Source organism: Seriola lalandi, unplaced genomic scaffold (genome assembly GCF_002814215.2).
Source record: "Seriola lalandi dorsalis isolate HSWRI2012SDOR001 ecotype SW California unplaced genomic scaffold, Sedor1 jcf7180002053574, whole genome shotgun sequence".
In the NCBI taxonomy this organism is placed as follows: Eukaryota; Metazoa; Chordata; class Actinopteri; order Carangiformes; family Carangidae; genus Seriola; species Seriola lalandi.
In genome coordinates this window covers 53,942-79,991 of record NW_019524127.1, presented here as the reverse complement: position 1 = coordinate 79,991, position 26,050 = coordinate 53,942, and the positions used below count along the sequence as shown (strand labels likewise).

Sequence of the window (26,050 nt, the reverse complement as noted above, 5' to 3'; positions counted from 1 at the left end):
TTCCTTTTCCTCCTTTTTCCAAACAGGCCTGCATCCTGTCAGGCAAAAAGACTCTCTCTTCCCTCCATCCCTCTTCATCAGTCTGTGCAAGTCACTGTCTCTGCCATCTCCTTCTTTTGCCCCTCCATCCCTCCATCCAAAGATTCCTCTCTGCTCTGCGACCCCCTCCACCTCCACCCCCTCCGCTCCCCTCTGTTTGAACTCGTTTGGCCCCAGGGGACAAACAAAGAAGGGTCTGTGTCCGGGGAGGAAGAGATGGTGTGTCACTCGGCGAGGGGACAATGCTTCTGCTGGTAGCACTCAATCTCAAGCTCTCTCTCTCTCTCTCTCTCTCTCTCTCTCTCTCTCTCTCTCCCTCTCTCCCTCTCTCTTCTCTCTCTCTCTCCCTCCCTTTCTCTCTCACTCTCTCTTTCTGTTTGTCTCTCTCTGATAAACTTTCTTCACTTCAGTTTCACAAGGTTATCGGCCTACAGAATAGTGTTGTAGGAGGGCAGTATAAGCCGACTGGAGATTTAGTTTCTCCGAGGTAGAAAAAAAATGTCATTGCATCGCCAAGAAATCCACAAGTTTCTGCCCCTTGCCGTCTTTTTTCCACCTGGCTCAAATTTAATATTAGAACCACAAACCTGTGAATCCTTGGCTCTACTGCTAAACTCAACCACCGACACTATTTCTGCCTCTGACAAATGTTTTTATAGCTAAAAATCCAACCAGCATGCCATTTTGTGAACCGCACCACCTCTTCGAAGTGAAATGACACGATCAATAATAATCTATCCACTACCTGCTTGTGGCATGAATGACATTTAATCACATCTGGGGGATAGCTGTTGAATTGGCTCATCAAATTGTACCTTCACACATGTGCGAGCCGTCATGGTCATTCAGTCTGTCAGGCCAAGTGTCAGGGCGGAGAATTGATTAAAGGAGCTCCACATGGTGTTTTTTTTTCCACTGCTCTGTGGTCAGACTGGACAGGTATTGGGAAGCTGCAGGTGAACGGATTCGCTTAAGAACAGCTTCGGTCTCTTCATAATCTCAGTCTGCCGTTCTCTTATGACAGGAAATAAAACTCTGTGACTCAAGATAGTACTGATATCAGTTCATGATGAGTCATAGTGATAAAGCAAAACTCGTATCTGTAATATAGCACATTTAAGTAATAATGTTGGACAGCTATATTTATATGGTTTTGATGTCAGGTAAATAATATACATAAAACAGGCTATATATTCTATTTAAAATGTATTAATACTATTTTTTAAATTAATGTTTACAATGGTCATAGACTCCACAGTTTATGTTTTATGGCTGTAACTAATGGGTAGTTGCTAGTTCACGTTGCTGGTTTTGTGCAAAAACCAAAACCCAACAATATTTGGTTAATGTAAAAAGATCTAAAAAGATAAAAGCAGAAATTCTTCACATTTGAAAAACTGCAACCAGATTGGGTTTGGCATTTTTCTTGATGGATGTCAACAAATCCCATAAAAAGACCAAAACAATCAACTTATCTCCTTAAACCTTATTACCTGCGTAGCCAATGCCTGATGCAGCTTATTCCTCTGGGACACAGGCTTCCGTTGCTCTCCAAAAACTATTAATTTTACCAAATTACATTTACCAAAGTGTAAAAACAACATTTTTATAAGGAGTGACATGCTGGACTGTTTTTTTGGCGATGCACTTGCTGGAGTCTCTGCTGGAGATTTATACACTTTGATTCTTGCACCGATTAAACAAATAACATAACATTAATGTAATATGCTCACAGGCACATTTTGTTACCTTTGGACTGTTTCACCATTTCCTGGCTGCTGGCATCAGCCTCATATTTACTATATTAATGTGTGAAAAGTGAATAACTGTCTTTCCCAAAAGGTTGAGCTATTCCTTTAAATGATTAATATTAAATAATTTTCAAACAAATCTAAATATAAACACATTTCTTTTTCACTTCCTTGCCTTGCTTTGTTTGTGCTTATGTTTTCCTCCACCTTTTTGTGTGTGTGTGTGAGTGTGTCCGATTGTGTGTGCTACCATGTTTGTGTGCGTCTTTTCTGTTAAGGTATTGAGCTTCCCACACACACCACCTTTGTTACTGCATATCCATTACACTACCCTCGCTTACCCATGACCTTTGTCTTCTTCAACACTGACACTTCTCAACCAATTGGTTAGCCCCGTCTGGCGCCCTCCAGCCGTACTCCTTGACCTCGACCAGAGGTCAAAACCATGACTGGGATTTGATTAACCCCCGGCATTGTTCCGCAAGACTGTCTGCCACTCACAGTTAGGGAAGAAAAATGGGAAGATTCATTGCTATTCAAAGTCAGATGTTGCCAATATGGCTGGGGGGTGGGGGGCAAAAAAGTGCAGCAGTCTTTGATTTTGAATTAACATGACGAGAATTGTTTTTTATCGAACTTCTTTGCAAGAATTATCCAGATGCTTCTTCATCAATATTAATGAATATGGGGCATTTTGCAGTTTAAACCAATATAATATTTATCTTACTGAGTCTGTTTCCTCAGACAAAACACACACACATGGATGTGTTTAGGATTATTCCAACTCTGCAAAGGTGAGAAAGTGACTCCTGTTAGAGGAGAAAACAGAGACATCAATATTTGCTCTATTTCTTGGAGTGTATATGTGAGCGCTGTGCACGAAGCAACAGTCATGTCATTATGCACTTTCTGAACTACACCCATTATGCCTCGGCTCTCTCAGTGTTTGATACTACCCTCTCATCTTGCCTCCGGAATAACATTCCAATGACGAGGAATTCAAATAAAGACTTGTGTTTATCAAAGGGGACAACCCAGGTCTTGGAGTTATTCTGGGTACAACTGATGTCTTTCAGAGGAGTCCCAATCTTTAAAATTGACTGTGTGGAAATTAAAGGTTCACATTTTGGTCCTACTAAGGCTTCTAAGTTTCTTAAAGGGCGCCTGAATTGACAGTGAACTTGTTGTCACCTGCGGAAAGGGAAACACCTCGGTTGTAAAAGAGGCATGCTGTTTCTTTGTGAGCAGTTAGGGTTCAATTGCAGGTGGTGACTGAGAGATGAAATGGTTATTTCAGGTTCAGCTACTGAGGTGCCACCATATGCTGGAGCTTGTTAGTGTAAACTGATACAGAGCGGCTACATTTATATGTCAGTAAATGCTGTTTTGTTTTTCTGCTCTCATTTTACAATAGCTTGACACAGTTTAGTCGTTTGGGACACTTTGATACTATTTGGGATACTGACGCATGGAAACATGTCATCCTGTTTACTGCTGGGTTTCACAGGCTTGGCATGCTCAGTGTAGTTGTAGCTAGCTGTCCCTCCTGGTTAAATAAGAGGGGAGAACAGACATATTCTGTTTACTTTACTGGTTTCATGAATAGCAAGTTGCTTAGTCTGCCCAGATTAAGTCTTGTAGGGACCATGATACTGTTTTTCCATTACATGCACATACATTTCTGCCAGCTGCTTTATAAAGCATGCCATATAGTTTTTACATTTCTAATAAACATTGCAAGAAATAAAAAAAAAAAAAAAAAAAAATGCTCAGAAGTTATGCATCCTTTTGGCATTTGGTCAGCCAACAAAGTTTGTTGTCAGATGATGTTTCATTTTACAAAAGAGCCAGAATAAAGTTAATTATCACATGACCCTGCATCTGTTTGTGCTAGAGAGCTTTGAGGATGCTGAGCTAACAGAGAAATAAATGAGGAAGCCTGTGTTTTATGACAAGCTACAGTAATACTACTGTACTCTAAAATGAACAGAAATCAATAATATAATAACAGTCCTTATTATTATATTGAACTTTGTTAAATATACTTTACATGATTTTAAGTTGCAGGGCAGAAACATTCAGAAACACCAGTTTAGTTCTTTAGAAGATTTTGGCAGCATCAGACTGTTGAATACAAGTAATTAACCTTCATTTGTACTTATAGACTGAAGTGCTACATGTGCATTTACAAATCCACCCTCCCTTCCGCTGTGTAGGGTATGAACCCAGTTTGACAGAATCTGGGGTTTCACGCCATATGCCAGCCCAGCTGTTCCTCCCAGTGGTGCTTTGGACCGGGATCCCCAGCCAAACGTGGCTTTGGGTGTGTTTGTGTTCCTGCCTGCCCGTGTGGTGAAAACTGGCCACCATTTACATTGTGCTGCTCACTTGCGTTACACATACACAATAGATTTTCAGCTCCCTCTGCTCACCAGAACGGGGATTGAGCAGAGACGCAGAGCTCTAAAAAAAGAGCTGTAAGCTTTGTTTAGCTGCTTGAGGTACCACAACAGGGTTACCTTGTAAAACAGACACATGCACACATGCATCGGGCAGCACTGTATGTAGTTACGTTAGTGTATGTGTGGGAGTAAAACCGCGCATCTAATTCTATTGCACATCCGTCCCTGTACAGGATGCTGGCTTTGGTTACATTCTTGTTTTTACAGGTGTTGACGATCATTTCACGGCTGAATCTCTTGAGCTTGATTGATCTGAGTGACTGAATATTGTTTGTTCCTTTTGTAGTATTATGGCCCAGGTCAATTTTAAATGCAAAGCCTTGAGGCAGCAGCATCTCGGTTAAGGTTGAAAGTGGTGTCCGAGCACCTGCAGTTTTGGATTTCACTTGCAAGGTTGTTTCAGATGACGGTTTTAGTTTCTAGACCTCAGGTCTTCGGCTCCTCTCTGCACATGGTTTCACATCCCAATTATTTCACTATAGCCAAGAATACACAACAGGCTTCGATAAGCTTCAGGGTGTAAATTCAACTGCAGCTGTGATACCGTGTATACATTGTTGTCTACAGTATTCTGCATGAATAATGCATTTCAAGCTACAGTTTATTCAGTAGCTCAGGTGTTGTATTACATATTGTAAAGAAAGCTAAATGGCAGCTTGACAAAAGCTTCTGTAATTGTTGTAGGGTTGTTAATTCCTGTTGCAATGTGATGCTGTCACCTAGGAAATAGAAAAAGTGCTGCATGTCGACAACCTCTTTACTTTTTTATGACGCGGACTACTCTGAAAGAAGAGAAGCGCGATTAGTGATGTCAATGAAAAGTACACAATGATTTGATTATCCTTTCAGGAGTTTCTTCTAATCATTGTTGCAGTTAGACTCTCAGATGATAAAGTGGCATAGCAGATGTCATGGCTGCTACTATTTGTAATGTCCCTGAGAGGTCAACGCACTGCAACTTTAGAAAACACATGCAAATTCAAAAAACATCATCAATTTGACAACAGGTTTAACATCAGGTTTGTTGTTTCCATGGGACACTTGCTCAATGCTTTTAACTGCCAAAGTCACAAAGCGTTGAACAGCAAGGCCCAGTCCCAATGTACACTTTCTGTAATTACCTGAGGAAATTACCCAACATTCATAGCGTAACTTGTGACATTAAACACCGTGGTGTACCATGGTTACCAGGGGACGCCCAGAAGCGTAAAAAAATGGTAAACAACCTTCATAAAACTGTAGAAATAATAAGATAGAGATAAGAAGAACGGTTAACAAACAAACATGAAAGGATGAAACCAAATGTTAAGTTAGCCCTGTGTATAATCACAGAGCTAGAAACCAAACCAAACAAATGTATGCAACATGTTTTAGTGTCGTCAAGGTAACGTCATATGTCACAAAGTCCTCACTTTATACCTTCTTGAGTCCTTACAGCCTCTCACACTTGATCACTTTGTGATTTTTCTGTTTTCATGTGTTGTCTTGAGTTGCAGTGTGTTTAGCTCTCAGGGCCACCGTAAGTATTACCACTAATAATCAGTAATGACAGTCATAGAGGTGCAGTTATCCACCACTTTCCTTGCTATAGTACAGTTGGATCTCATGACACTGTGGTAATTGGAGCTGTCTCCCCAGTTTCTGCTGTGCCCTGTCAATCTTCCTCTCGCCAGCTGTCTTTTCCCCAGTGCTGCCAACCAGCTGGTAAAGTGTGGTTAACCGGGTGTTTTCTCTTCTGTTTTGCAGAGGGACAGTTTCTCGGTGTACGGCGAGTACTGCAGTAACCATGAAAAGGCTTTGCGACTTCTCATGGAGCTGAACAAGATCCCCAACATCAGGACCTACCTGCTGGTAAGACGCCTTGCATATCTTGCCTTTTTCATCGCTTCTCCATCGAATCAGTCGGTGTTCTGCATTTTTATGAGCTTCCTTCCTCTTCTCACTATGATTCTGACATCTCTCCTCTTAATTATTTCCAAAAAAATCCACAGGTTTTCATCATTTCATGTCACATGAGTCTTGGTCGGTGGTTGGACTAGTGTTTATCCACATAAATCTCTCACCTAATTTTCTTCCTGTTATCTTTACTGCCTTCTTCCTTTGACCTATATTTCTTTCCTCCCGTGAGTCTACTCACTACTTCTTTTTTCTGTTGTTAATCCATGCCTCTGCTCCTTTTTCTTCCCATCATACCACCTCCATTTCCACTATAACACATGAATAAAGGGCATAAATTGTAACAAGGTCAGGGGGTTCTTCCTGCCCGGACAGGATGCAACCAGCATCAAGGTCATTTCTGTGTCGCTCTTGTAGTGTTTCCGCTACCAGCTGTTTCCGTGTTTTGACACTCAAATGTTTGGACCCTGGACAATGAACTTAGAATGGCAAGGGGGCCTTTGAGTGGGGACTCTACCAATGAAATCATCTGCAGGAGCAGATTCTGGGCCAGCCAGCTGTGGAGTGTTGGCAGCCTTTTTGATACTGGCCAAGAGATCTGAGGCCCTGCGCTTGTCGCTGCCTGATGGTTTGCTTCAATGGCATTATTCTGACCCACAGGACTGGAAGCAGAGGGATCAGAGTGTTGCTGTGTTCTTTGGCCTCTTTGCTTCTTCTAGCCCAGTCATGCAGCGGTTAATTGGTTAGGTCTTATGCGACATTAATGCTTCCAAAATAAAATCACTGCACAACATCTGGTTATGTATTGAAGCAGTTGTCAGGCCTGCTCAGTATAATCTCGAATATTGGAAGAGATCTTGTGTTTTGTATAGCAACCATCAGCAAAACAGAAACAAGATTGATTCTCTAAAATTTGGAAAATACCCAAAGTATTGTCTATTAAAGAAGTTGTTAGCAAAGAAAATATGTGATGCAGAGGCTGTACAGTAAGATGAAGTTAGGGTTTTCATTTCTCAGAGCGGTAACCATCGCGAATCGCTGTCATCGTAATGAAATGCAGAATAATAGGCATTTCCGTTGGCTTCATTTCAGCTGTGGTTAATTCCAAGACAAATTTTTTATTTTTTTTTATTTTTTCCCCCGATTAAACAATTTCCATGCTAATTGAATCATGCGATGAAGGCAGCTTCTGAAATTGTGCGTAGAAATGAAGTGTTAATTGCACTGAAGATGAAGAAGAGAGGAGGGAAAGCAAAAGGAGGTCAGCATGAGGAGTGGAGGGAATTCTGGCTTCATGCTGGCAGATTACAAATAAGCAGAAGATAATACTGAAAGGAAGAAAAGGGAAATCTGGACAGAAATGGGGATGTGGGAGAGAAGGGGAGAGAGAGAGAAGAGATGAATACATTAGGAATCTGTGCAATTCCAAAGTTGCATTTTTTGCTTTTGCTTTTTTTTTTTTGTTTTCCATCAAAAATGCTGCATATCCCCCCCACCATGCTCGCCTCCTCTGTGTGGAGCTGAAAGGAATTGCCATATGATTATAATGCTCTATTCTGATCTCCTGCCTTCTTTCCCACTGGAGAACACTCAAGTAGTTTATCTGCATGGCTGCTTTTGATCTTTCATCCCATCCGATGAGCTTATAGCACACTGACAGGCTGTGTTCCTGCAAAATTCAAGGCGAAAAGAAACCACAAGTGTAACTGTAACCCCCCCCCCCCACTTCTGAAGAATCCCCCTCCTTTCAACTGGTTCTGGGGGCTAGTTTCTAAAATCCCAAATCTTCTGGGGAAAGAGGAGACATTTTAGAGGTTTCTCAGTGATCCTTTTGTTGAAAAACATCAATATTTGGGAGGGTTTTTCTCTGGTACAGTAGAAGAAGTATTTGATAGTATAGTATAGTCTCAGCCATATAGTTTTGTCTTTAATCACGTTACCATAAAAATGACAATTCTCATTTTTGTTTTAATCTCTTGGCTGTTATTTTCAAGTGAGAGAAGCAGAAGGAAAATCATCTTTCATTGTACAAAAAATAAGTGCTACCAACATAATCTATGGGTTCATAATATACCAAAATAGAAATAATACATAGTACACTATATATATGTAAAAATACAGCTGCATCAATCTAAATCTCAAAATGTGGCTAAAACATAGCAGAATGTACTAATCTGCTCCTAATCAAGAAACCTGGAATCGGCAAACAAAGATTTGGTGACAGGATGTGGTCATAAGCACTAAAGCTTTTCCACCAACAGCAGCTGTTGTGGTTTGTGCTTACCAAAAACTGAGGTTGTGCACCGAAGTCACAGAGGTCAAGTAACAATGTCATGAAATGAATAAGTAAATGCATGGTGAAAGTAAAAATACTAGCTCTCTATACAGTAATTTCATGGTAAAATTGCTAAAAAATCTAAGCAGAAATAGACTAAGAAATAATCACGCAGCTCAAACAAAAGACAAGGAAATGACACTATATTTGATATAAAGAGACTGAATATATGAATGTGATTTAAGTGGCAGGAATTGCAGACACACTTTTTGAGCACGTCTCAATCTCAGGTTTAATAACCTTTTAATGGACCTTTGCTTCCACACAGACATAGACAGATTATTGTTCTGCACCTGGACCTGTTGTAGATCTGCTGCCGGTGCAACAGACCGTGACTGAATGGAAATGACAACAATAGTCAATTAAAGTCTATTTATCACTGGAAGAAAATACAAGAGGCATGAGACAGGAACGAAAACACCTGCAAATGCTCTGAAACGGTTTTTCACACAGGTGCTGTGTTACATGATAAACATTTTAGAAAGGTTTTATATAGTAGGTGTGGAAAAGGTAAATGGACTCTTCTATAATCTGTAACTGATCAAATGCACTTTGAAAAAACAAAACCCAATGGAGAAAGATTTCATTTTTTCAATGCTAACCTGACTCAGCGTCACAGAGATTCACCCACTATGGAAACTCATCTACCTACAGGAAGCCCAACACTTTTTGCCCAGACGCAGCTGAACTCACAAGCACTTTTTCATCTCTAACCTTTTTTGGTTTTTCTTTTGTACAGAAACATTTTAAACCTACTGTGTTGATAAATAAAAGTATAACGTGCAGTTACTGATGAAATGTTAAAGAGGTTTTCTTGGTATTCATGTCCTTTGATTTTCATACTTGCACTGTACATGCAGAATGTCGCATATTATAATTGTAATACTGTTTGTGTTTTTATTCTCCAGCACTGTATGCTGCTGGGGGGGAAGAAAAGCACAGATATTCCCCTGGAGGGCTACCTTCTCACTCCCATTCAGAGGATCTGCAAGTACCCTCTGCTGCTGAAGGTACCTAGGACTGCTGCAGTGACATCATGCTGCTGTCATAAGCTTTGAAAACTGAGCTAACATGTTACCTAACACCAGAAGCCTAATTGCACAGATACAGTGCAGATCATAATGTGACCTATTTTGAAATTCCATTTATTTTTGCCAGACATTTGGAGTAAAAACTTTATACCTGCTAGCTTTTCAAGGAGGTGGCAGACTTGGGACTTGTGTAGAACGAGTTGTTATTACTAAAGGTCACAGACTTCTGCCCCTCTAAGACTGAACTAATTAAAGAAGACCTCTTTTTATTGTGCCTGTTTGTGGAAATTCTCCTGTTTATGCTTTTTAAAACTCAGTCCACCTCCTCTTTCACCAAACGTAGGAGCTGCTGAAGAGGACCCCTAAAAAGCACGCCGACTATCCAGCTGTGGAAGAGGCTCTACAGGCCATGAAGGCGGTCTGCTCCAACATCAATGAGACCAAGAGGCAGATGGAGAAACTAGAGGCTCTGGAACAGCTGCAGTCCCACATTGAGGGCTGGGAGGTGAGAGCAAGGAGGACAGAGTCAGGGAGGATGAGACAGAGGGTCAGGGTGACACCAGTCATGAGGAGACTGGGGTTAGGGCTGTGACATTTTAGAGGGTAAAACCACTGGAGGAAAGAGAGACAGTGTGAAAATGATATTGAAACACTTTTATTTGAGCATCCTGAAATGCAAAGTGTTTCCTCAAACAGAGAAAAGGAAGAACCATATTGTAACCATGACTGAAACAGTCAGACTTATTTTAGAAATAACCCAACACCACGCTCTCCATCTATCTTACAAGTTAAGCTGCTCTTGCAGCCAAATCACTGCTCTGAGCGCAGGGGCCACGGACAGGGCTTGGGAGCCGAGCGAAGGGTCGAGTGAATTTTTCACGCCTCCCTCACCCACCACAACAGAGGCCTTGTCTTAGCGGGCACCAACGGGACAATCCACCCACACAGGGTGCCAAGGGGGATGCCAACGGGCATGCTGCCCAATCAGAAGAGACCTAGGAAGCTAGGCTCACATGCACTGGGAGGGTTATATGAGGGGACCTGTGGAGGAGAGCAGAATAAAAAAAAATAAGGGTGGAACCAGAGAGTGGGCCCCTCTGGGTCATCCCACTATCTGGTTTGGAAAACAGACCCCTGTTCTGCCTGTCCCTCAGAAAAATGTCACTTTTGACCCTGATAATTATCCACTGAAACAAAAAAAAGGACAACATTTATTTAGATTGGGAAAATTGACAGTCAAAGACCATACAGCCATACCATATTTTCTGTTCCCCCTTGTGATAAAATCAGCCATGTGTGTTTCTCTCTATTCCATGGCTTGTACTGTAGCTGCCATGATGTCACCTATCCTCTGTCTCGAATACAACCCAAGAAGACAGCAAGTAGTGCTGAAGCCATTAGCCAGTCAGTGGAGCATGAGATTGAGAAAAAATATTCAATTTGATTAAAATGACATTTTACAAGTAAAACTGTAAAAGATTTTTCTGTTGCAACTTCTCCACTGTGAAAACTTGCTGCATTTCTCACTTTTATACATTTTAAATGAAACATGTTTGATTTTTAAGACTGTTAGTTAAGCAAAACAATGAATTTGAAGACGTCACCTTAGACTCTTGGAACATGTGATTGGCATTTTTCAGTATTTCATGCACAAATCAATTAAGTGGTGCAGTGCTTAGCATGCACTGTTAGCATGCACATGTTCTGGGTTCGAACCTGCTGACCTGCAAGTTCTCCTTGTACCTGCGTGGGTTTCCTGCTGGTACTCCGGTTTCTTCCCACAATCCAAAAACACGCAGGTTAGATTAATTTGCCAGCTCTAAATTTCACATTGGTAAAAAGGTTAATGTTGTGAGTGCCACATTTTGTGCATCTGGTTGAACAGGAATGATTATTGAAGGCAGGTGACATTAGCAGTTAAACAGATCACAGTCAGCCAAACTCCAACTTCTACTTCTAAAAATTGAAATGGAAGCATATCTGAGTCATTTAGAGGAAAACGTCAGACAGATATTTTTTTTTCAGTCTGAGACGAACAATTTCTCTGTTGTCTGTCTCTGAACAACTCGGGAGAAGCTTGGAAATGCACTTCACCCCGACCCTGCCCCCCTATAGAGTCTTCAGCCTAACAGCATTAGTCTCGCTCTTCTTTCCTCTCTTCAGCCACTCTCCAGACTAATCACCTCCAATCCTAATGGAAGAGACCGCCAGTAGTGCTGAAGTAGGCCCAGATGCATTTCCACTGCTCATATACACCATGCACACGCACACGCATACACTGTTGCCATGTATTTGTACACTTTACGCACTCACACATACGTTAAAAATGCAGGAAGGCGTAGACATCTCTGCATACACACACACACACAGCGAAACATACATGTGTGTGTGCACATAGGTACAAGCTTTCTGTCTGAATTCTCTTACACTCAGACACACGCCCACCCCCACCTCGGCTCAGTGCAGTTAACATGAGGTTGAATCGATAGTCTGAAACGCGATCCCCTCCCCAGACCCAGTTGGCATTCACCTTTAAGAGAAGCTCGCAGAATAATTTTTCTGTCTCTGAACTCTGCAGCGATGAACATCCATCATAAATATATACTCGTGGGAATCAATTATGGATGCTCGAGAGTGGGTGCGGCTGTTCGGGGGGTTTCCACGGACCCGTGTCAGAAACATCAAAGACAACAGTGAAGTCCAGATCTGATGTGTATGTGTGTGCCTGTGGGGATGTGGTGGGCAGTCTACAAGCCAAAGGGGGGAAGGTTGTCCTAACCCCCACACATGGGTGTATTTAGTTCCAGATGATTTGGAGTGGAATGATCCGTTTAACAATGAGTAATGAGATGTCTTTTAACTTTATTATTTTATTTTTCGGTAGCCCTTGTTTTAACAGTGTGTACCTACTGCTCATCCTTTAAATTTTCTTAATTGTTTGTGGTCGTAATATGAAATCGTTTCATCTGTCATTTACAACTCGGGCAGGAACATGTGAGCGCATGGTCGCTCATGCATGTATCTGTATCTGTATCTGTATCTGTGAAAGCGGTTTCTGTTCCCTAGCTAGAATTATGAAATAAACGGAAAATGTTTTTCTAAAAATAATGAAGCCCAAATAATGTTAGTAATTGGTCTTGAAGTTCAGCCACTTTGTGAAAAGGTTAATTGGACACCAAGCTGTGGTAAATCAACGAGGTTAGCACTTCCAGACTAACGTCAAGAGCTTCATTAACAAAGACTTAAAAAATGTTTAAAATGAGAAAGAAAGCACTCAGACGCCTCTTGGTGTTTTAATGATTAATATAAGTCAGGCAGTTGGAGAACGGAGAAACAGACAGTTCCAGCTCTAACAGTCTGGAGTGTTGACTGTAAAAGACCACCATCATTGTTCTTTGTGGTGCTTCATAAAGACGACGTTTTATTTCAGTCTGAACAGCTTGTGGTGTATTTAATCGCTGTTGAGAAACGGCTTTTAAGAAAGACCCGATCACATCCTGTCAAGGTGTTGTGCTGCAGGGTCACATTATACATCTCCCTGAATAAGCACGGTGGAGTTAACTGAGCTTTTATATTCCAATTTCTACATTTCCTCTTGACATGACGAGGTACAAAACATTTGATTAGGTTGATCAGGTTGCTCAGAATACGGCACTTCCACCTGCCATCTGCACTATAATGATTCGTGTATTTCCTTCCCCTATTCATATACAGCTGTACTCTAATGTGAATGGAGGCAGGCATGTGTTTGCAGCTTGTGTGTACATGTTTTCACATCCTGAGAAGGGAATAAAAAGGCTTTGTTCCTAAACCCACAGTCCCCCAGGAAACTACATCTAGGCCAAGGTAACAGTTTTGCCGCTGCCACTGAAGTTTGTGGTGTTACTAGCGAGAGGCTAACTGTCTCGAGGAGTTAATATTTTTTGTAGTTTTTCATTGGCCCTACGCTGAAGTTGGGTGGGGGACAGCTGTGTTTGCTTTTTCCTATCATTGACGATGGAATGAAAACAAATTGTTCACAGTGTCAAAGTTGAATTTCATATTGTTTCACTGAGGTTGTGAACTACTCAAGTTTTGATACAGACGACAATGTCTTCTTTGCAACTCCCCCATTTTGGCTGAGGCTGCTGTCAGAGTTTCCACGCTTATTCTCAAATAAAATACGATGGGACTGCTGCAGCACATGACCATGAAACCTCTTGAATAAGTGAATAATTATCCTGTCTGTGATGGATGAAAATGACCTCTCTAGTTGTGTAATGTCTTAATTTTGTAATACTCATTTTACTGATTCAATCTTCTGTTTTCATCTTTATTTCCTCAGGGGACCAACCTGACCGATATCTGCACAGAGTTACTGCTCCATGGAAATCTCCTTAAAATCTCAGCAGGCAACATCCAGGAGCGCGTCTTCTTCCTGTTTGACAACCTGTTGGTTTATTGCAAGAGGAAGTCCAGGTGAGAAATGCACCATTCGCACAACTATACAGCAGCTACCATAAAACCGTGTCAGAGGAGAATGAACAAGAAAGTATTCAAAAATGTTTTTATTGACTAACTACCTGGAAAGAAACCAGACATGGAAAACTGAAGCATATGTCCACGTTCCTGTTTGTATAGACAGGTTTTCAGCGAACAAGCAAAACAAAAACACCTACATGTGTCTGCAGCACCCATACCTGTGTCTGTATGAATGTGCATGTGTTACAAACACAAGTTCTCTTCTTGGTACGGCACCGCTGGCATCAACGGATGTTTTTCCTGCCCAGGGTAACCACAGTGTTGTCCCATATCCTAGGGTTTCTGGAAAGAAGTCCACCAAGAGGACCAAGTCTATCAACGGGCCCCTCTATGTGTTCAGAGGCCGAATCAACACGGAGGTGATGGAGGTGGAAAATGTGGAAGATGGAACAGGTTTGTGTTTGCCGGCAGCGTTACTGTTGGAGACTGTCTGTATGTCCATTCATGTAACTCTCCTGGGGCATTTGTTTAAATTATCATGAGTCTGGTTCCTGATGTAATGCAAATATATCATGAGCTCTTGATTTATTCACTTTGATATCTTAGGTCATATGAAAAATTATGTTTTCATTTCATGTCTTAGTTGATGAAACTATTCATGTTAGAAACCGGTGGTTGGATATGAATCAGGTACTTGTTGACGGTTTGGGTGGAGTGTCAAACTAACTTGCACCTAGTTTCAAACAGGATGTAGCTTGCAACATCATTTACCACCTTTCAGTGTCTGCTGAAGTGCAGCAGCCATCTCGAGCTAGGTGATGAACTAGATGTGTTCTCGTACTGGCTGAGATATTGTGCCAGAGATAAACAGCTCATCTAAGGGCTAGCAGCGACCAGCTCGTCAGTCAGCTCATGTTGATGTTGTGGTTTGTTGCGAGGCACCGCACTGGGCTCTGTACTTGTTGTCCAATTTTGTGTAGAAACATTTCGTCTTCCTCTCTCTCTCCCTCACGTTTCCTCTTTTTTTTTCTCTCCTCTGCACTGGCAGAATATTTTTGCAAACTCACATGACCCTTTTTTTCTGCATGTTGGTTGCCGCTTGTCAGCAAGGAAAACCACAAAGAAAAAAAAGCCTTATTCGCAGAACTCAGGGGTGCCACATCGAGAATGCGTACATATGTGAATACTCAGAACAGATTATCTGATTGCAAGGTGCAAAAGATATGAAATGTGAGAGTATTTGAGCTTATCTGCTAAAAGCTTGAATGGACATTGAAGTTTTTATGTGCAAAAATGATTCTAATCAATAACACAGAGGTCATAAACTATATATAATATGCTACTACCTGAAGTCACACAGTTAAAGAAGCTGACTTAAGAAACAAACTGTTTGATTTATTTATCGTGAACGAAGTTGAAAGACATGCACCAATTTAACAAATGTCCAACCCTTCACTGACTCATACCCCTCTCTGCTTTGATAAATGCCACCTCACGGATCTCAGCATGTACTTACATAAGATTTTACGAGAATTCATCTTGTGGCTAAAAAGAGCCTCTACTCAGGAGTATGTGTGTCCCAACCTGGTTCCCTGCTCTCCCAGAGCAGTGGGAGCTGCTCCCGGTGGGGCCTGAAGTATATCAGATCTATTTAAATGACCTTTGAGCATGAGACTAATGTACCCCATTACCAGTGGCCATTCATTATTCAGCAGCTGCTCACCTGCAGCTAAATGGATGATAAAATTAGAAAAGAGTACGAGGAGAGATTTTGTTGAGTCGGTCTTTTACTGCTCTCGTGGTGCATCATGTTTATCTTTTTAACTGTCTTGTAAATCTTTGCTTCAGTGGTGAAAGAGATAACTTAAACAACATCCGTGTCATGTGATTTGGTTGCACTCATTATTACAGACTCTGTTACTGAGGTCAGTGTTTACATGGTGTGTGTGTGTGTCTGTGGTTTTTGTCTCAGCATGATAATGTCAAAAGAGAACGTGAGAGGAAGAAAAGAAAGAAAAACAAGCTCAACAAAAAGCAGCGAAGCGTAAAGATAATTTTTAGTCGTCAAATTTATTTTAATTAGATGATTTGCTTAAAGTAAATCCCCAAACCCTGAAGACCAACTGAATATAATAAGCCTGATATATATATACATGTAAAAAAATAAATAAATAAAAAACCTCACTCTGCTCTATAACAAAGTCTTATTAAATGTTATTATTCACAATGACCCCTCTCCCACTTTAAAATTGATTGCTTGATTAATTTTTTTTTGTTTTTTCCTTTCAGCGGACTATCACAGCAACAACTACACAGTGACAAATGGCTGGAAGATCCACAACACTGCTAAAAACAAGTGGTTTGTCTGCATGGCTAAAAACGCTGAGGACAAGCAGAAGTGGCTGGACGCCATCTTGAGGGAACGGGAGCAGAGAGAGAGTGAGTAACACTCGCTCTTTTAAAAGCCGTTTTTATGGCACTTCTGGTTTATGGGACTGAGAGCGCAAAACCAGAAATGATTCCTTTCTATACTCGAGTTTCCCTCCCCAGAGATTCAGTTGTTTTTGTAATGTTACTTAGAAAGACGTTTCACCCTCAACCGTGTTTTACAAGTTCGTTGTATGAAATATGGAAGTGCCGTCTGCTCCTCTCCAGCCGCTGACTATCTAGCCACTCTGTTTGCTCGCTTGACCTCAGATCCTCATTTTTTATTTATTTTGTCTCAGCCTTTTGTGCTGCACGCTCATCGCAGTGTTGAGCTGCGCTTCCTACAGATCACTTGTCAGTCAAATGGCCAATACCGAGATTTCTGTCTCCGTCCTTCCTTCTCTGTCCTGCCAGTTTTGGATTTTTTATTTTTTTTATTTTTGTTGTAGTCCAGCAGTTGTGAGGTGTTTTCTGCTGTTGCCCTGCATGTTGGTGTCACCTTAGATTCACAAACTATCGGGCCTCCCTCAGCTGGCACACAGTAGTAATGACTGTGGATGTGCTCATGACCTGGATACGGTGTTTGTGCCCCACAGTTATGTCCCACCTTGAACAAGCTGCCTGCTTTTGTTTGGTAAATAGAGGCTTAGGTGACATGACGCTCACCGTTGGTCTAGCCGACCTGTGCACCACACAGAGGCTGCTCCAACACTCTATTCTCCTCTTTCAAGGAATCAGTGCAGCAGAGGTATCTGACTGAAATCTGACGTCTCATTCACAAAGAGCAGATGTGCTAAAAACAGTATCTTGGTCAGATGCTTAAAGCGGAGTTACATAATACACACCAGCTTTAATTTATCTGGATCTATTTTTACTGAGCTTGTGTTTTGAATAGACATTAAACAGAGTTCTACCCATTTCTGTTTTGTTTTGCAGCTGTACTCATCTGAAAGTCCGCCAAGAGATAAAAAAGCCCCAGGACCACTAATTTAAGATTAGTGACGTAAACTGATATTCTCAGTTGTTTTCCCTTGATCATGCAACTTCCCTCTTTTGCCTTAAATTGTGCCCCCACCTGTTCAGCGCTGGCCATCTGTCTTTGTTATGTTGTGAGCATTAAACAGTGTGAAAGGCTTTAACCAGATTTGGGTGGTGCACATGAAGCCACCTGATAGCTTTGATGGCTTCAAATCAAAACTGTATCCCCGCAGCTATTAGAAAATGATTTGGCTGATTATTACCACATGATTATTAGCGCCCGTTGCTTTAGTTTCAGCACTTTAGCGGTGTACAACTGTCAACATTAATATTTAGTATTTTTTGTAAATTAGCCGTTCTGTTTTAAGTAATTATTCACAGCAGAGTTGGACGTCATCAGCATCTGATCCCTTTGATGAGAGGGTTTAAGAGGAGGAATAAGTACGAAGGAGGGAGCTGCAGCTTGTGGTGTTAAGTTTCAACCTGGCGGAAATCGACCTGAGGCTAACAGATGCCAGATCAGTCACAGTGCCCAATTTCCCCACACTCTCCCTTTCTATTACCCACCGCAGTATACTCTGTGCTTACCTTTCTCTGAACCTCTCTACTCCAGTCTAGACAGCCACATGATAAAGTTTGACTGCAATAAATCCTGGCAATGTTTTCTCCTACTTTATGCATTATTTCTGTTCCTGACGTGCCGTGTTCAACGTGACCTTCCGTCTGCACCGCTGTGTTAGACATGTGGCACTCCTCCACCCTCCCAATAGACTGACTTTTAATTGTTCAACAACTGCCAGCTGGAGGTGTTTTCTCTTTATCATTGTTTTCACGGAAGTTTGGGGCAAATGCGTGGGTCAGATAATGCAGCGCAGGAAGACAAGGAGCGGCTCAAGACGAACTCCGACAGCTGGAACCAGAAGCTGAGGGGCCCTCTAGCACTGGACAGGCCCCGTCTGTTGTTCAATGACACTCATTGTTTAAGCGCAGTCCAGCTGCTGTCAAATGTAATATAACCCCACCTCCATCACAGGCTGCCAGTGACCAACGCCAAAGACTCAATGGGAAAATTGGATTCCAGAGCCATGAAACTTTCTACATTGTTTGTCCCACCCACTCGCTTTTCATTTGGCCAGACTCCCACCCCAACACTTGTCAATCAACTTTATACCTTCGAATGGTTTAAGACCAAATAATTGATTGGTTAATCATTTAATTAATTGGCTTAAAAGAAATAAAAGTGATTGTTAGTGAGTAAAAAATTGCAACTTGCATTTTGAAAAGGCAACAAGAAAAGAAAGAAAAAGCAACAACTGGAGGAAATTGCAGAGTCAGCAGGCTGGGCAACCAGTCCGCAATGCTGACTGGCGTAATGGCAACCCGATGGCCGACTTGATGTGTCAGGGTCTATGAGAAAGCCTGAGATCTTTGACAGTGGACAAAGATGCCAAGTTAGATTTGTTTGCAGATGTCACAAATGTATGAGATGAACTTTATCAAGCACATGGGGGCCTGTAAGTCACAATACTTTACAGTCAGTTTCAGGAGCTTAATGTGCCTCTCAGCTGAGTTAAGCAGCTTAGGGAGTCACAGTGCAGCAGAGTAGAGGTGCCCAAGTCAGAAAGTGTCACAGTGCGGTTCAGAAGTTCATCAAACCCCACAATGAGGTTAAGCAGCTCAACCAGTGGAGAGGTTTTAGCGGGGCAGCAGGCCTCACAATGGGTCCTCACATGTTCTACTTCAATGTAGAGGAATAATAGTTAACAAAACAACACAGAAACAAGATCAAGATCTCACTGCCCTCCTGAACTTTACTCACTCTAAAGACAACTTGTCTAGGAGAGATTAACATCTGGGTTTCTTTCAGGAGGTTGTGGGAGACCTGAGCAGCCGTGCTCTGATCCTGGCTTCAGTCCACGTGCACAATACCAGAACACAACCAGGCCGTCCAGGCGAAGGCTCGTTTGACACACAGCACCATGACAGCCTTTGGCGTTCGGGGTTTAATATGTGTAGCTAGCTGGAGAGAAAAGTTTGAAAATTTGTTGTCCCGTAATGGGTCTGCTGTATTTTTCTTGGCATTGTGATACAGTCACTCTGTTGGGCTGAGGTTTTTTGTTTATTCATTTATTTCCCTCCCCACATCTTTTGTCCACTCTCGCTCCCAAAAGATTTTTCACTCCATTGATGGTGAGAGCTTTAAACGTGACAAATCCTCTTGAATCAGTTATTTGTCTCTCTGTTGTTTCGTAGGTCTCAAACTGGGAATGGAGCGGGATGCCTACGTGATGATTGCAGAGAAGGGGGAGAAGCTCTATCACATGATGATGACCAAGAGCCGGCACCTGATTAAGGATAGACGCAGGAAGCTCAGCACTGTGCCCAAGTGCTTCATGGGAAAGTGAGTTTCTTTGCCTCCTCAGTGGCTGGTTTCCCCAGGTTCCAAGAATGTGACTGCAATGCTATGCTGTTCACAAGGGGACCTTTACAAATCGCCGTTACATAAGATCAGCAGGCTTTCAAAAGAGACGGTATCCAGTCTCCTCAAGTCCTGGCACAGTGCCCAAACTGTTATATCCCTGCATCTTCTTGCCTGTAATGAGCCCCCCCCCCTCATAGTCTCCTCTCACGGGTTGTAGAAAGGTCCAAGTTTCCTCACACACTATTACACCCAGGCTTTCATTAGCAAAGGACCTTTCACTAAAGCTTTGTAGCTAACCCTTTCTGTGTTAACACCAAATATTTTCCAATGGAAATTATGCTATCAAGGCAGCAGGGTGTGTTTGATATGATAGTAGTCGACTACTATCACATGAGCCACTGCCAGGAAGTGAATTTAGCAAATTCCTTAAAAAAAATATATAATGGTGTTATTGGAGGCGTGTACCATCCTTGTCTGGGTGTTTTCTTCTCTGTGTCCGATGTACATCGCAAGATAGTCTGGATCCTGAGATCTTCCAGGAATTACTGTGAGTGTGTGTGTGTGTGTGTGTGTGTGTGTGTGTGTGTGTGTGTGTGTGTGTGTGTGTGTAATGTTTTATCTTTCTTCATCCACTTGTAGGTCAGAGTTCAGAGTCGGTGCCAGAACAGTAGCAGATGGTTCAAATTCCAGTGTTTGCCAACATGTCACTGACTCTTTCCTCTGCCTCTTTCACGTGGTGTCAGTCTAGTTTGTCTGCCTCTTTCACTCGATCCATTTCCACTTTCTACTATCTCCCACTTTTCCTCGCTTTATCACTCAGTCATTTCCTGCCGATGAGTGCAACCTGCATTAGCTCTTTGTTTGTCTTACTGATGAAATTAGCCTCAGGCAGAGTCGGAGTGCTCAATGCATTAAACAGAGACTGCCAGTTTGATAGCACCCTGTTGTCTTAATAGCATAATTCCACCAGTTGTCTGCCATCTACATTGGAAAATGGTCCCCGTTAACACACATTACATTTTCGTATTGGATAATTGCTTCTTTTTTCGGTCGTGCCAGTGCTTGCCTAGCATCATTATGAGTGTTTAAAGTAATGATATATCATATCCTAATTTTCTTGTATCGTTTTGTTCTCACCTTTTTGTGCTCAAGTAGCAGGAGGTGGTGGAATCAGGGTTCAGCTGCTGACTCTGAGACAAATCTTTCTGCACAATTTCTGGATTAGTTTCTGTTCCACTATCTTTAGGCTCTCAATATATTTTCTGCCCCTCTGTGGGAAAATACATTGGTACATTAGCTCTGTCTCAAGTAGACTTCGTTTTGTATGTAGTGTTTTCACAGTGTAAACATGACAAGATTAAGTGCAATAAAAAAGGAAATGCAGCTGGAACAAATGAAGATAAATGGTGAGTGGTGGTGAGATGGAAGATCTTAGAAAACAAAAGTGTTTGGAAAAATTTGTCATTGTGAAATTAAATTGGCAATGGCATTATAAAGGTGCAATTTGAATGGCATCCATGTTCGATGATTTTCTGTTAGTGTAAAATAATAAAGTGTGCTGATTTTTCCTGAATACTTACTGCAAAAACAATGTATGATAAAGATTAGTACGTAGTTCATACTGTATACGATGAAGTGTCTTAATTGACAATGTTATTCAGCTACAGAAAAGTGCAGATCAACTAATCATTAGCTGATATTACCACAAATCCATTAACCTTGTCTCCTACCTCTCTTTGTGTGTGGCTGAAGGCCTTCTAAATCTGTGTGCACTTGTCTCACACACACACACACACACACACACACACACACACACACACACACACACACACACACACACCCATCCACACACACACACACACACACTGCCAACATCCCCGCACATTAACTCGAGCGCCCTGTCAGTGTCAATTAACAGTTAGCAGCTTTGACGTGAATGTACAGAGACTTAAACATACACAAACAATGGAGGCATGAATGCACATTTTCCAGAGTCAGAAAATAAATGAAGAACTCCACACACCTACACATACACATGCAGCACATACAGGTTATATATATATATATATATATATATATATATATATATATATATATATATATATATATATGTATATATAAACATGCAAGATATCTTTATCAATTATGATAAAATATTCCCTTTGTGCTTCCAGGCATATAAAAACAACTAGTGGCAGATGGCTCAAGGTGTCTGCAGTCCTGTGTGATCATACACACACAGACTGTAGTCATATGCTTATGCATCCACTTAATATACTCACACGTACGGGTGCACATGGTGACATTTATGAATGCTAAGCAATCAGACACACACTCGAACATCCATTGCATGATTGTCTGGGAGCAAATCCTCATGTAAGTGCAGATTTCTCACACACACACACGCTTCAAAGTTATTGCCATGCTGGTCTCAGAATTCATGAACGCACACACACACGCACACACACACACACACACACACACACACACACACACACACACACACACACACACAATGTAGCACTCTCCAATTCTCTGTTCATCATTATGTGGGGAAGTGATTTTACTCAGCACCATGAAAGACGAAGAAGGGGAGAATGTAATTTTCTCCTTCAAACATTTGTTCAGCGCACACCGAGTGTGAAAAGGCATGAGCAGAGCTGAAGCGCTTCGATTTGGATGGTTGATGCATGTGTCAAAGTAGGTCTGACGGATATTTGTAGCAGAAGAGAAAAGGATAAACTCGACATATCTGTAGGACATGCAGTGTGTGTCCCTGTGGTCAAAGTGGTTCATTAGAACTGTAGTTGTTTTATCTTTCAGACAGAATAAACAGCCTGGTGCCGAGAGAGTCTTGCCACAGTGTCAACATGTTGCACTGCGCAAGTTGAACGTAAAGGCCAGCTCAGCTTCAGAATGGATATCACTGGTTGTGTCACATGGGAAAGCAATGGGCTGTAAGCACAAGACATTCATAGTGTTAATGTGTATGTAAACACTATATACATTGCATGCATCACTGAAACCCAGTACAAGCACACAAACAATACCTGCTGCTGCTGCAGCTGGGAATAGAATCTGTTTAACATTCATATCATGTACAAACAAAGCATTAGGTTAAAAATACTCTTCCTCTTCTTTACATCAGCTGTTTCTTACAGTTGACGCTTGAAGAAATTCTTCTCTCGCATAACGCAGCTACCTGAACCTTGCATTTCTTTAGTGGTGGACTCGATAATAACCTCTGCATGTGGGAAAACCCTTGGTGGAGTGGCTTTATCAAAACTCAACTAACTTGCTTTTCAAAGTTTTATGTTTCCTTTAATAAAAGTTTGTCATCCTATGTTGATCTTTCCTGCTAATATTAATGCTTTATCAGGCTTTAGTCTGGCAGTTACTAAACTTTTGCAATTGAGAATGTATGATATATGGGTAATTCATCATTCTTCTATTGTGCTTTGTTGATTGCTTTCATACACTGGAGGTACAAATGATTTGATTGGCATAGAATTTCTTTTCTTTTTTTTTTAAGGTTCAAGTGTTTTGTTTATGAGCTTTTCTTTTTGGAACAAGTGAAGTGTTTAAATGTTAAAATTGTTTGTTATGACCTGAGTTCATTGAACAAATTGAGCTTTGAAAGAGGAATGTGAAAGAAAACAGGTCTATTTTCAGAAATACCAACTTTATCAACAGAAATCCCAAAAAAACCAAGCAAACAAAAAAAACCATAGTGGCACCCTCACTTCATATCTGCCAGGTGATTGATGTGAAATCCCATGGAAAAAAAACAGCATAACAAGGAGCCAGCGATGGAGACAATTTGAAAATCAAAACATTGAACAGGTTATCAGTATCAGAAAGCGTGTCTCATCATACACTTCTTTGTCCTGTGTCCTCAGTGAGTTTGTGTCATGGCTGATAGAGAGCGGAGAGATCAGTAAACCTGACGAAGGGGTCAACCTGGGACAAGCCTTGCTGGAAAACGGCATTATACACCACGGTGAGACAAAACAAAATCTTTTATTTCTGTGTCTCTATTCTTTTTATTTTTTTCTTTATTTTTCTCTGTCTCTTAAACCTCTGTCACCTTCTATCCTTACATAATTTTAACTCACATTTTGATGCTTCTTGTTTATCCCCTCATCAGGTTTTAACTTCTCATCCTCTGTTTCTCGGCTTGTTGTTTACCGTCTCTCTTCTTCTCTGATTCACATTCTCCTTCCGTAATCGTTTGACTCACTCATGTTATGAATGCATCCATCACGTTCAGCTCAGTTTTATGGTAGAGACAACCACGATCCAAAGTCATTGTCTGGTAATATGAATTTTTGAAATTCGTCACATATCATTTCCCCCTTCACTGGTTTTTTTCTGGAGTGTGACATTCGCAGTTCCACTAACCTGAATTATGCATTGAGAAATGTAAGACACATAAACACATACACAAACGGCTATAAATAATGTATGAACACAGTTGTCCAAAGTGTTGCTGAAGGGGCTCTTGTACATGGCAAGTGCAAACTGCTGTCAGGATATATACCCACCGCGCTCCCGGGGAAATTTGCTGAGACCTGACGTTCATGCTCCTTAATACCTGTGGAAAATCCCCTGAAATCCTCCCTAACAGTCGCCCACAACCACCGAGAGATACAACGATGACATGCAGGGCGCTGTGGGATAGCAATGAGGCTTTGTGGTCAAACTGGAGAGGCTCGTTCCCTGCAGGCAAAGTGTAGGTATCAGCAGTCAGTCAGTCAGCGACAAGAAGTCAGATGTGACAGAGTGGCAAATTGAAGCTGTCCATCTACCACTCCTGGGTTGTGCAGATGAGAGACAGTCAGTCACATTCGTTTTATAGAAACAAAATGCACACTTTATCCAAATATCTGCACGTGCTTGAGCGACTAAAACACACCAGTTCCTACTCGCAGTTTTGACATCTCCCTTGCTCCCGTAATAATTCATCTTTCATTCTCATGTATTTTAAATTCCCCATTTGACAATTTACAATGGCTGATTCTGTGGTGCATTCTTTTGGTTTTATGGGGGCATTTTAAGTCTAGACTGAGACAACCGGCAGCTTGTTTGAGCCCATGCCAACTTGTTGTGGTGGAACCAAACTGCCTCTGTTTGGCAGATCTCACTGTTTGCGTCTCCAGGCATGTGTTTGTGTATATATTAGTCACTTTCCATTTTCTGTGTTGGATTGATCATAAGTAAAAACGTATTTTGGATGTTTGTGGGTTTATTATGCTTGTTGGGAGGTTTTCTTTATGAGAGTTGGCAGCTGTCTGCTATGTTAAGTATTTGAATGTCATGGTTTTTCCCAACACAAACATGAATTTACAACTGCAGTGTTTCCCCCAAACATTTGCTTCTTGCCTCTTTTCTCTACACTATACTTCAAACAATATGAAACTTGTGTGTTTGCAAGCAAATTAAAGGCAGCCTGAGCTTTCCCTCACTTTGCAAATATTGAGTAATTTGTACTTGGTCTGCGTGTGTCTATTCAGAAATCTTTCTCGGTGAACCATTTGCCTTTCACAATTGATTACTCAGCTTTACTGGCACATGCTCAGCTTGTCAGAACTAGAGATAAGAAAACAAAACTGTCTGACGCTTGTTGGATTATTTACCCTGAATCATCCCAAAGCTCAATCTGTAGCCCAGCTGAGATGACGTTTTCTCCCTCTTCTTGATATTTCAGTGTCAGACAAGCACCAGTTCAAGAACGAGCAGGTGCTGTACCGCTTCCGCTATGACGATGGCACCTACAAGGCCCGCAGTGAGATGGAGGACATCATGTCTAAGGTAACTGGTTGTCCTCACTGGGGTTTGATAAGAAATGTGACAAATAAAGGAAGAGGGAAAAGAGATGGCACAGGTATTAGTCCTTTGTTTGAGCTCTAAATATGCATCATATACTATTTTTTCTTTTTTTTTTGATGTTCAATTATTTATGGAAGTAACACAATATTAGATATTACTGGAGGGATTAAAGATATACAAAGTATAGTGTGTCAAGTGTGCTAATGTATCTTACCTTTCCCCACCCTTCATCACTAAGATTATTAGTTGGTTTGTAGTGTGTCTGTGGCTGCTTAGGTGAGTTTGTTTGTTTTAGGTGAGTTGCATGTTGTGGTGTTAGAGTATGAGGGGTGTAGAGCACAGCCTTATCCGGCGGGGGAGAGCCAGCCTAAAAAGGCCCCTCTCCCTGACTCTACATCCCTCATTGTCTTGGAGAGTGG

The 26,050-nt window shown here is 41.5% G+C and overlaps 1 protein-coding gene across 1 annotated transcript in view; it reads left to right on the top strand.

Moving 5' to 3' along the window:
- Window positions 1–26,050, top strand: part of prex1 (phosphatidylinositol-3,4,5-trisphosphate-dependent Rac exchange factor 1) — an 83,761-nt gene that overhangs the window by 19,684 nt on the left and 38,027 nt on the right. The window contains exons 4-12 of the mRNA XM_023401278.2: window positions 5,999–6,103; window positions 9,392–9,493; window positions 9,858–10,019; window positions 13,839–13,972; window positions 14,313–14,428; window positions 16,265–16,414; window positions 19,634–19,781; window positions 23,702–23,802; window positions 25,510–25,613. Coding sequence (XP_023257046.1) covers window positions 5,999–6,103; window positions 9,392–9,493; window positions 9,858–10,019; window positions 13,839–13,972; window positions 14,313–14,428; window positions 16,265–16,414; window positions 19,634–19,781; window positions 23,702–23,802; window positions 25,510–25,613 — 1,122 coding nt within the window. The remainder of the gene's footprint in view (window positions 1–5,998; window positions 6,104–9,391; window positions 9,494–9,857; window positions 10,020–13,838; window positions 13,973–14,312; window positions 14,429–16,264; window positions 16,415–19,633; window positions 19,782–23,701; window positions 23,803–25,509; window positions 25,614–26,050) is intronic.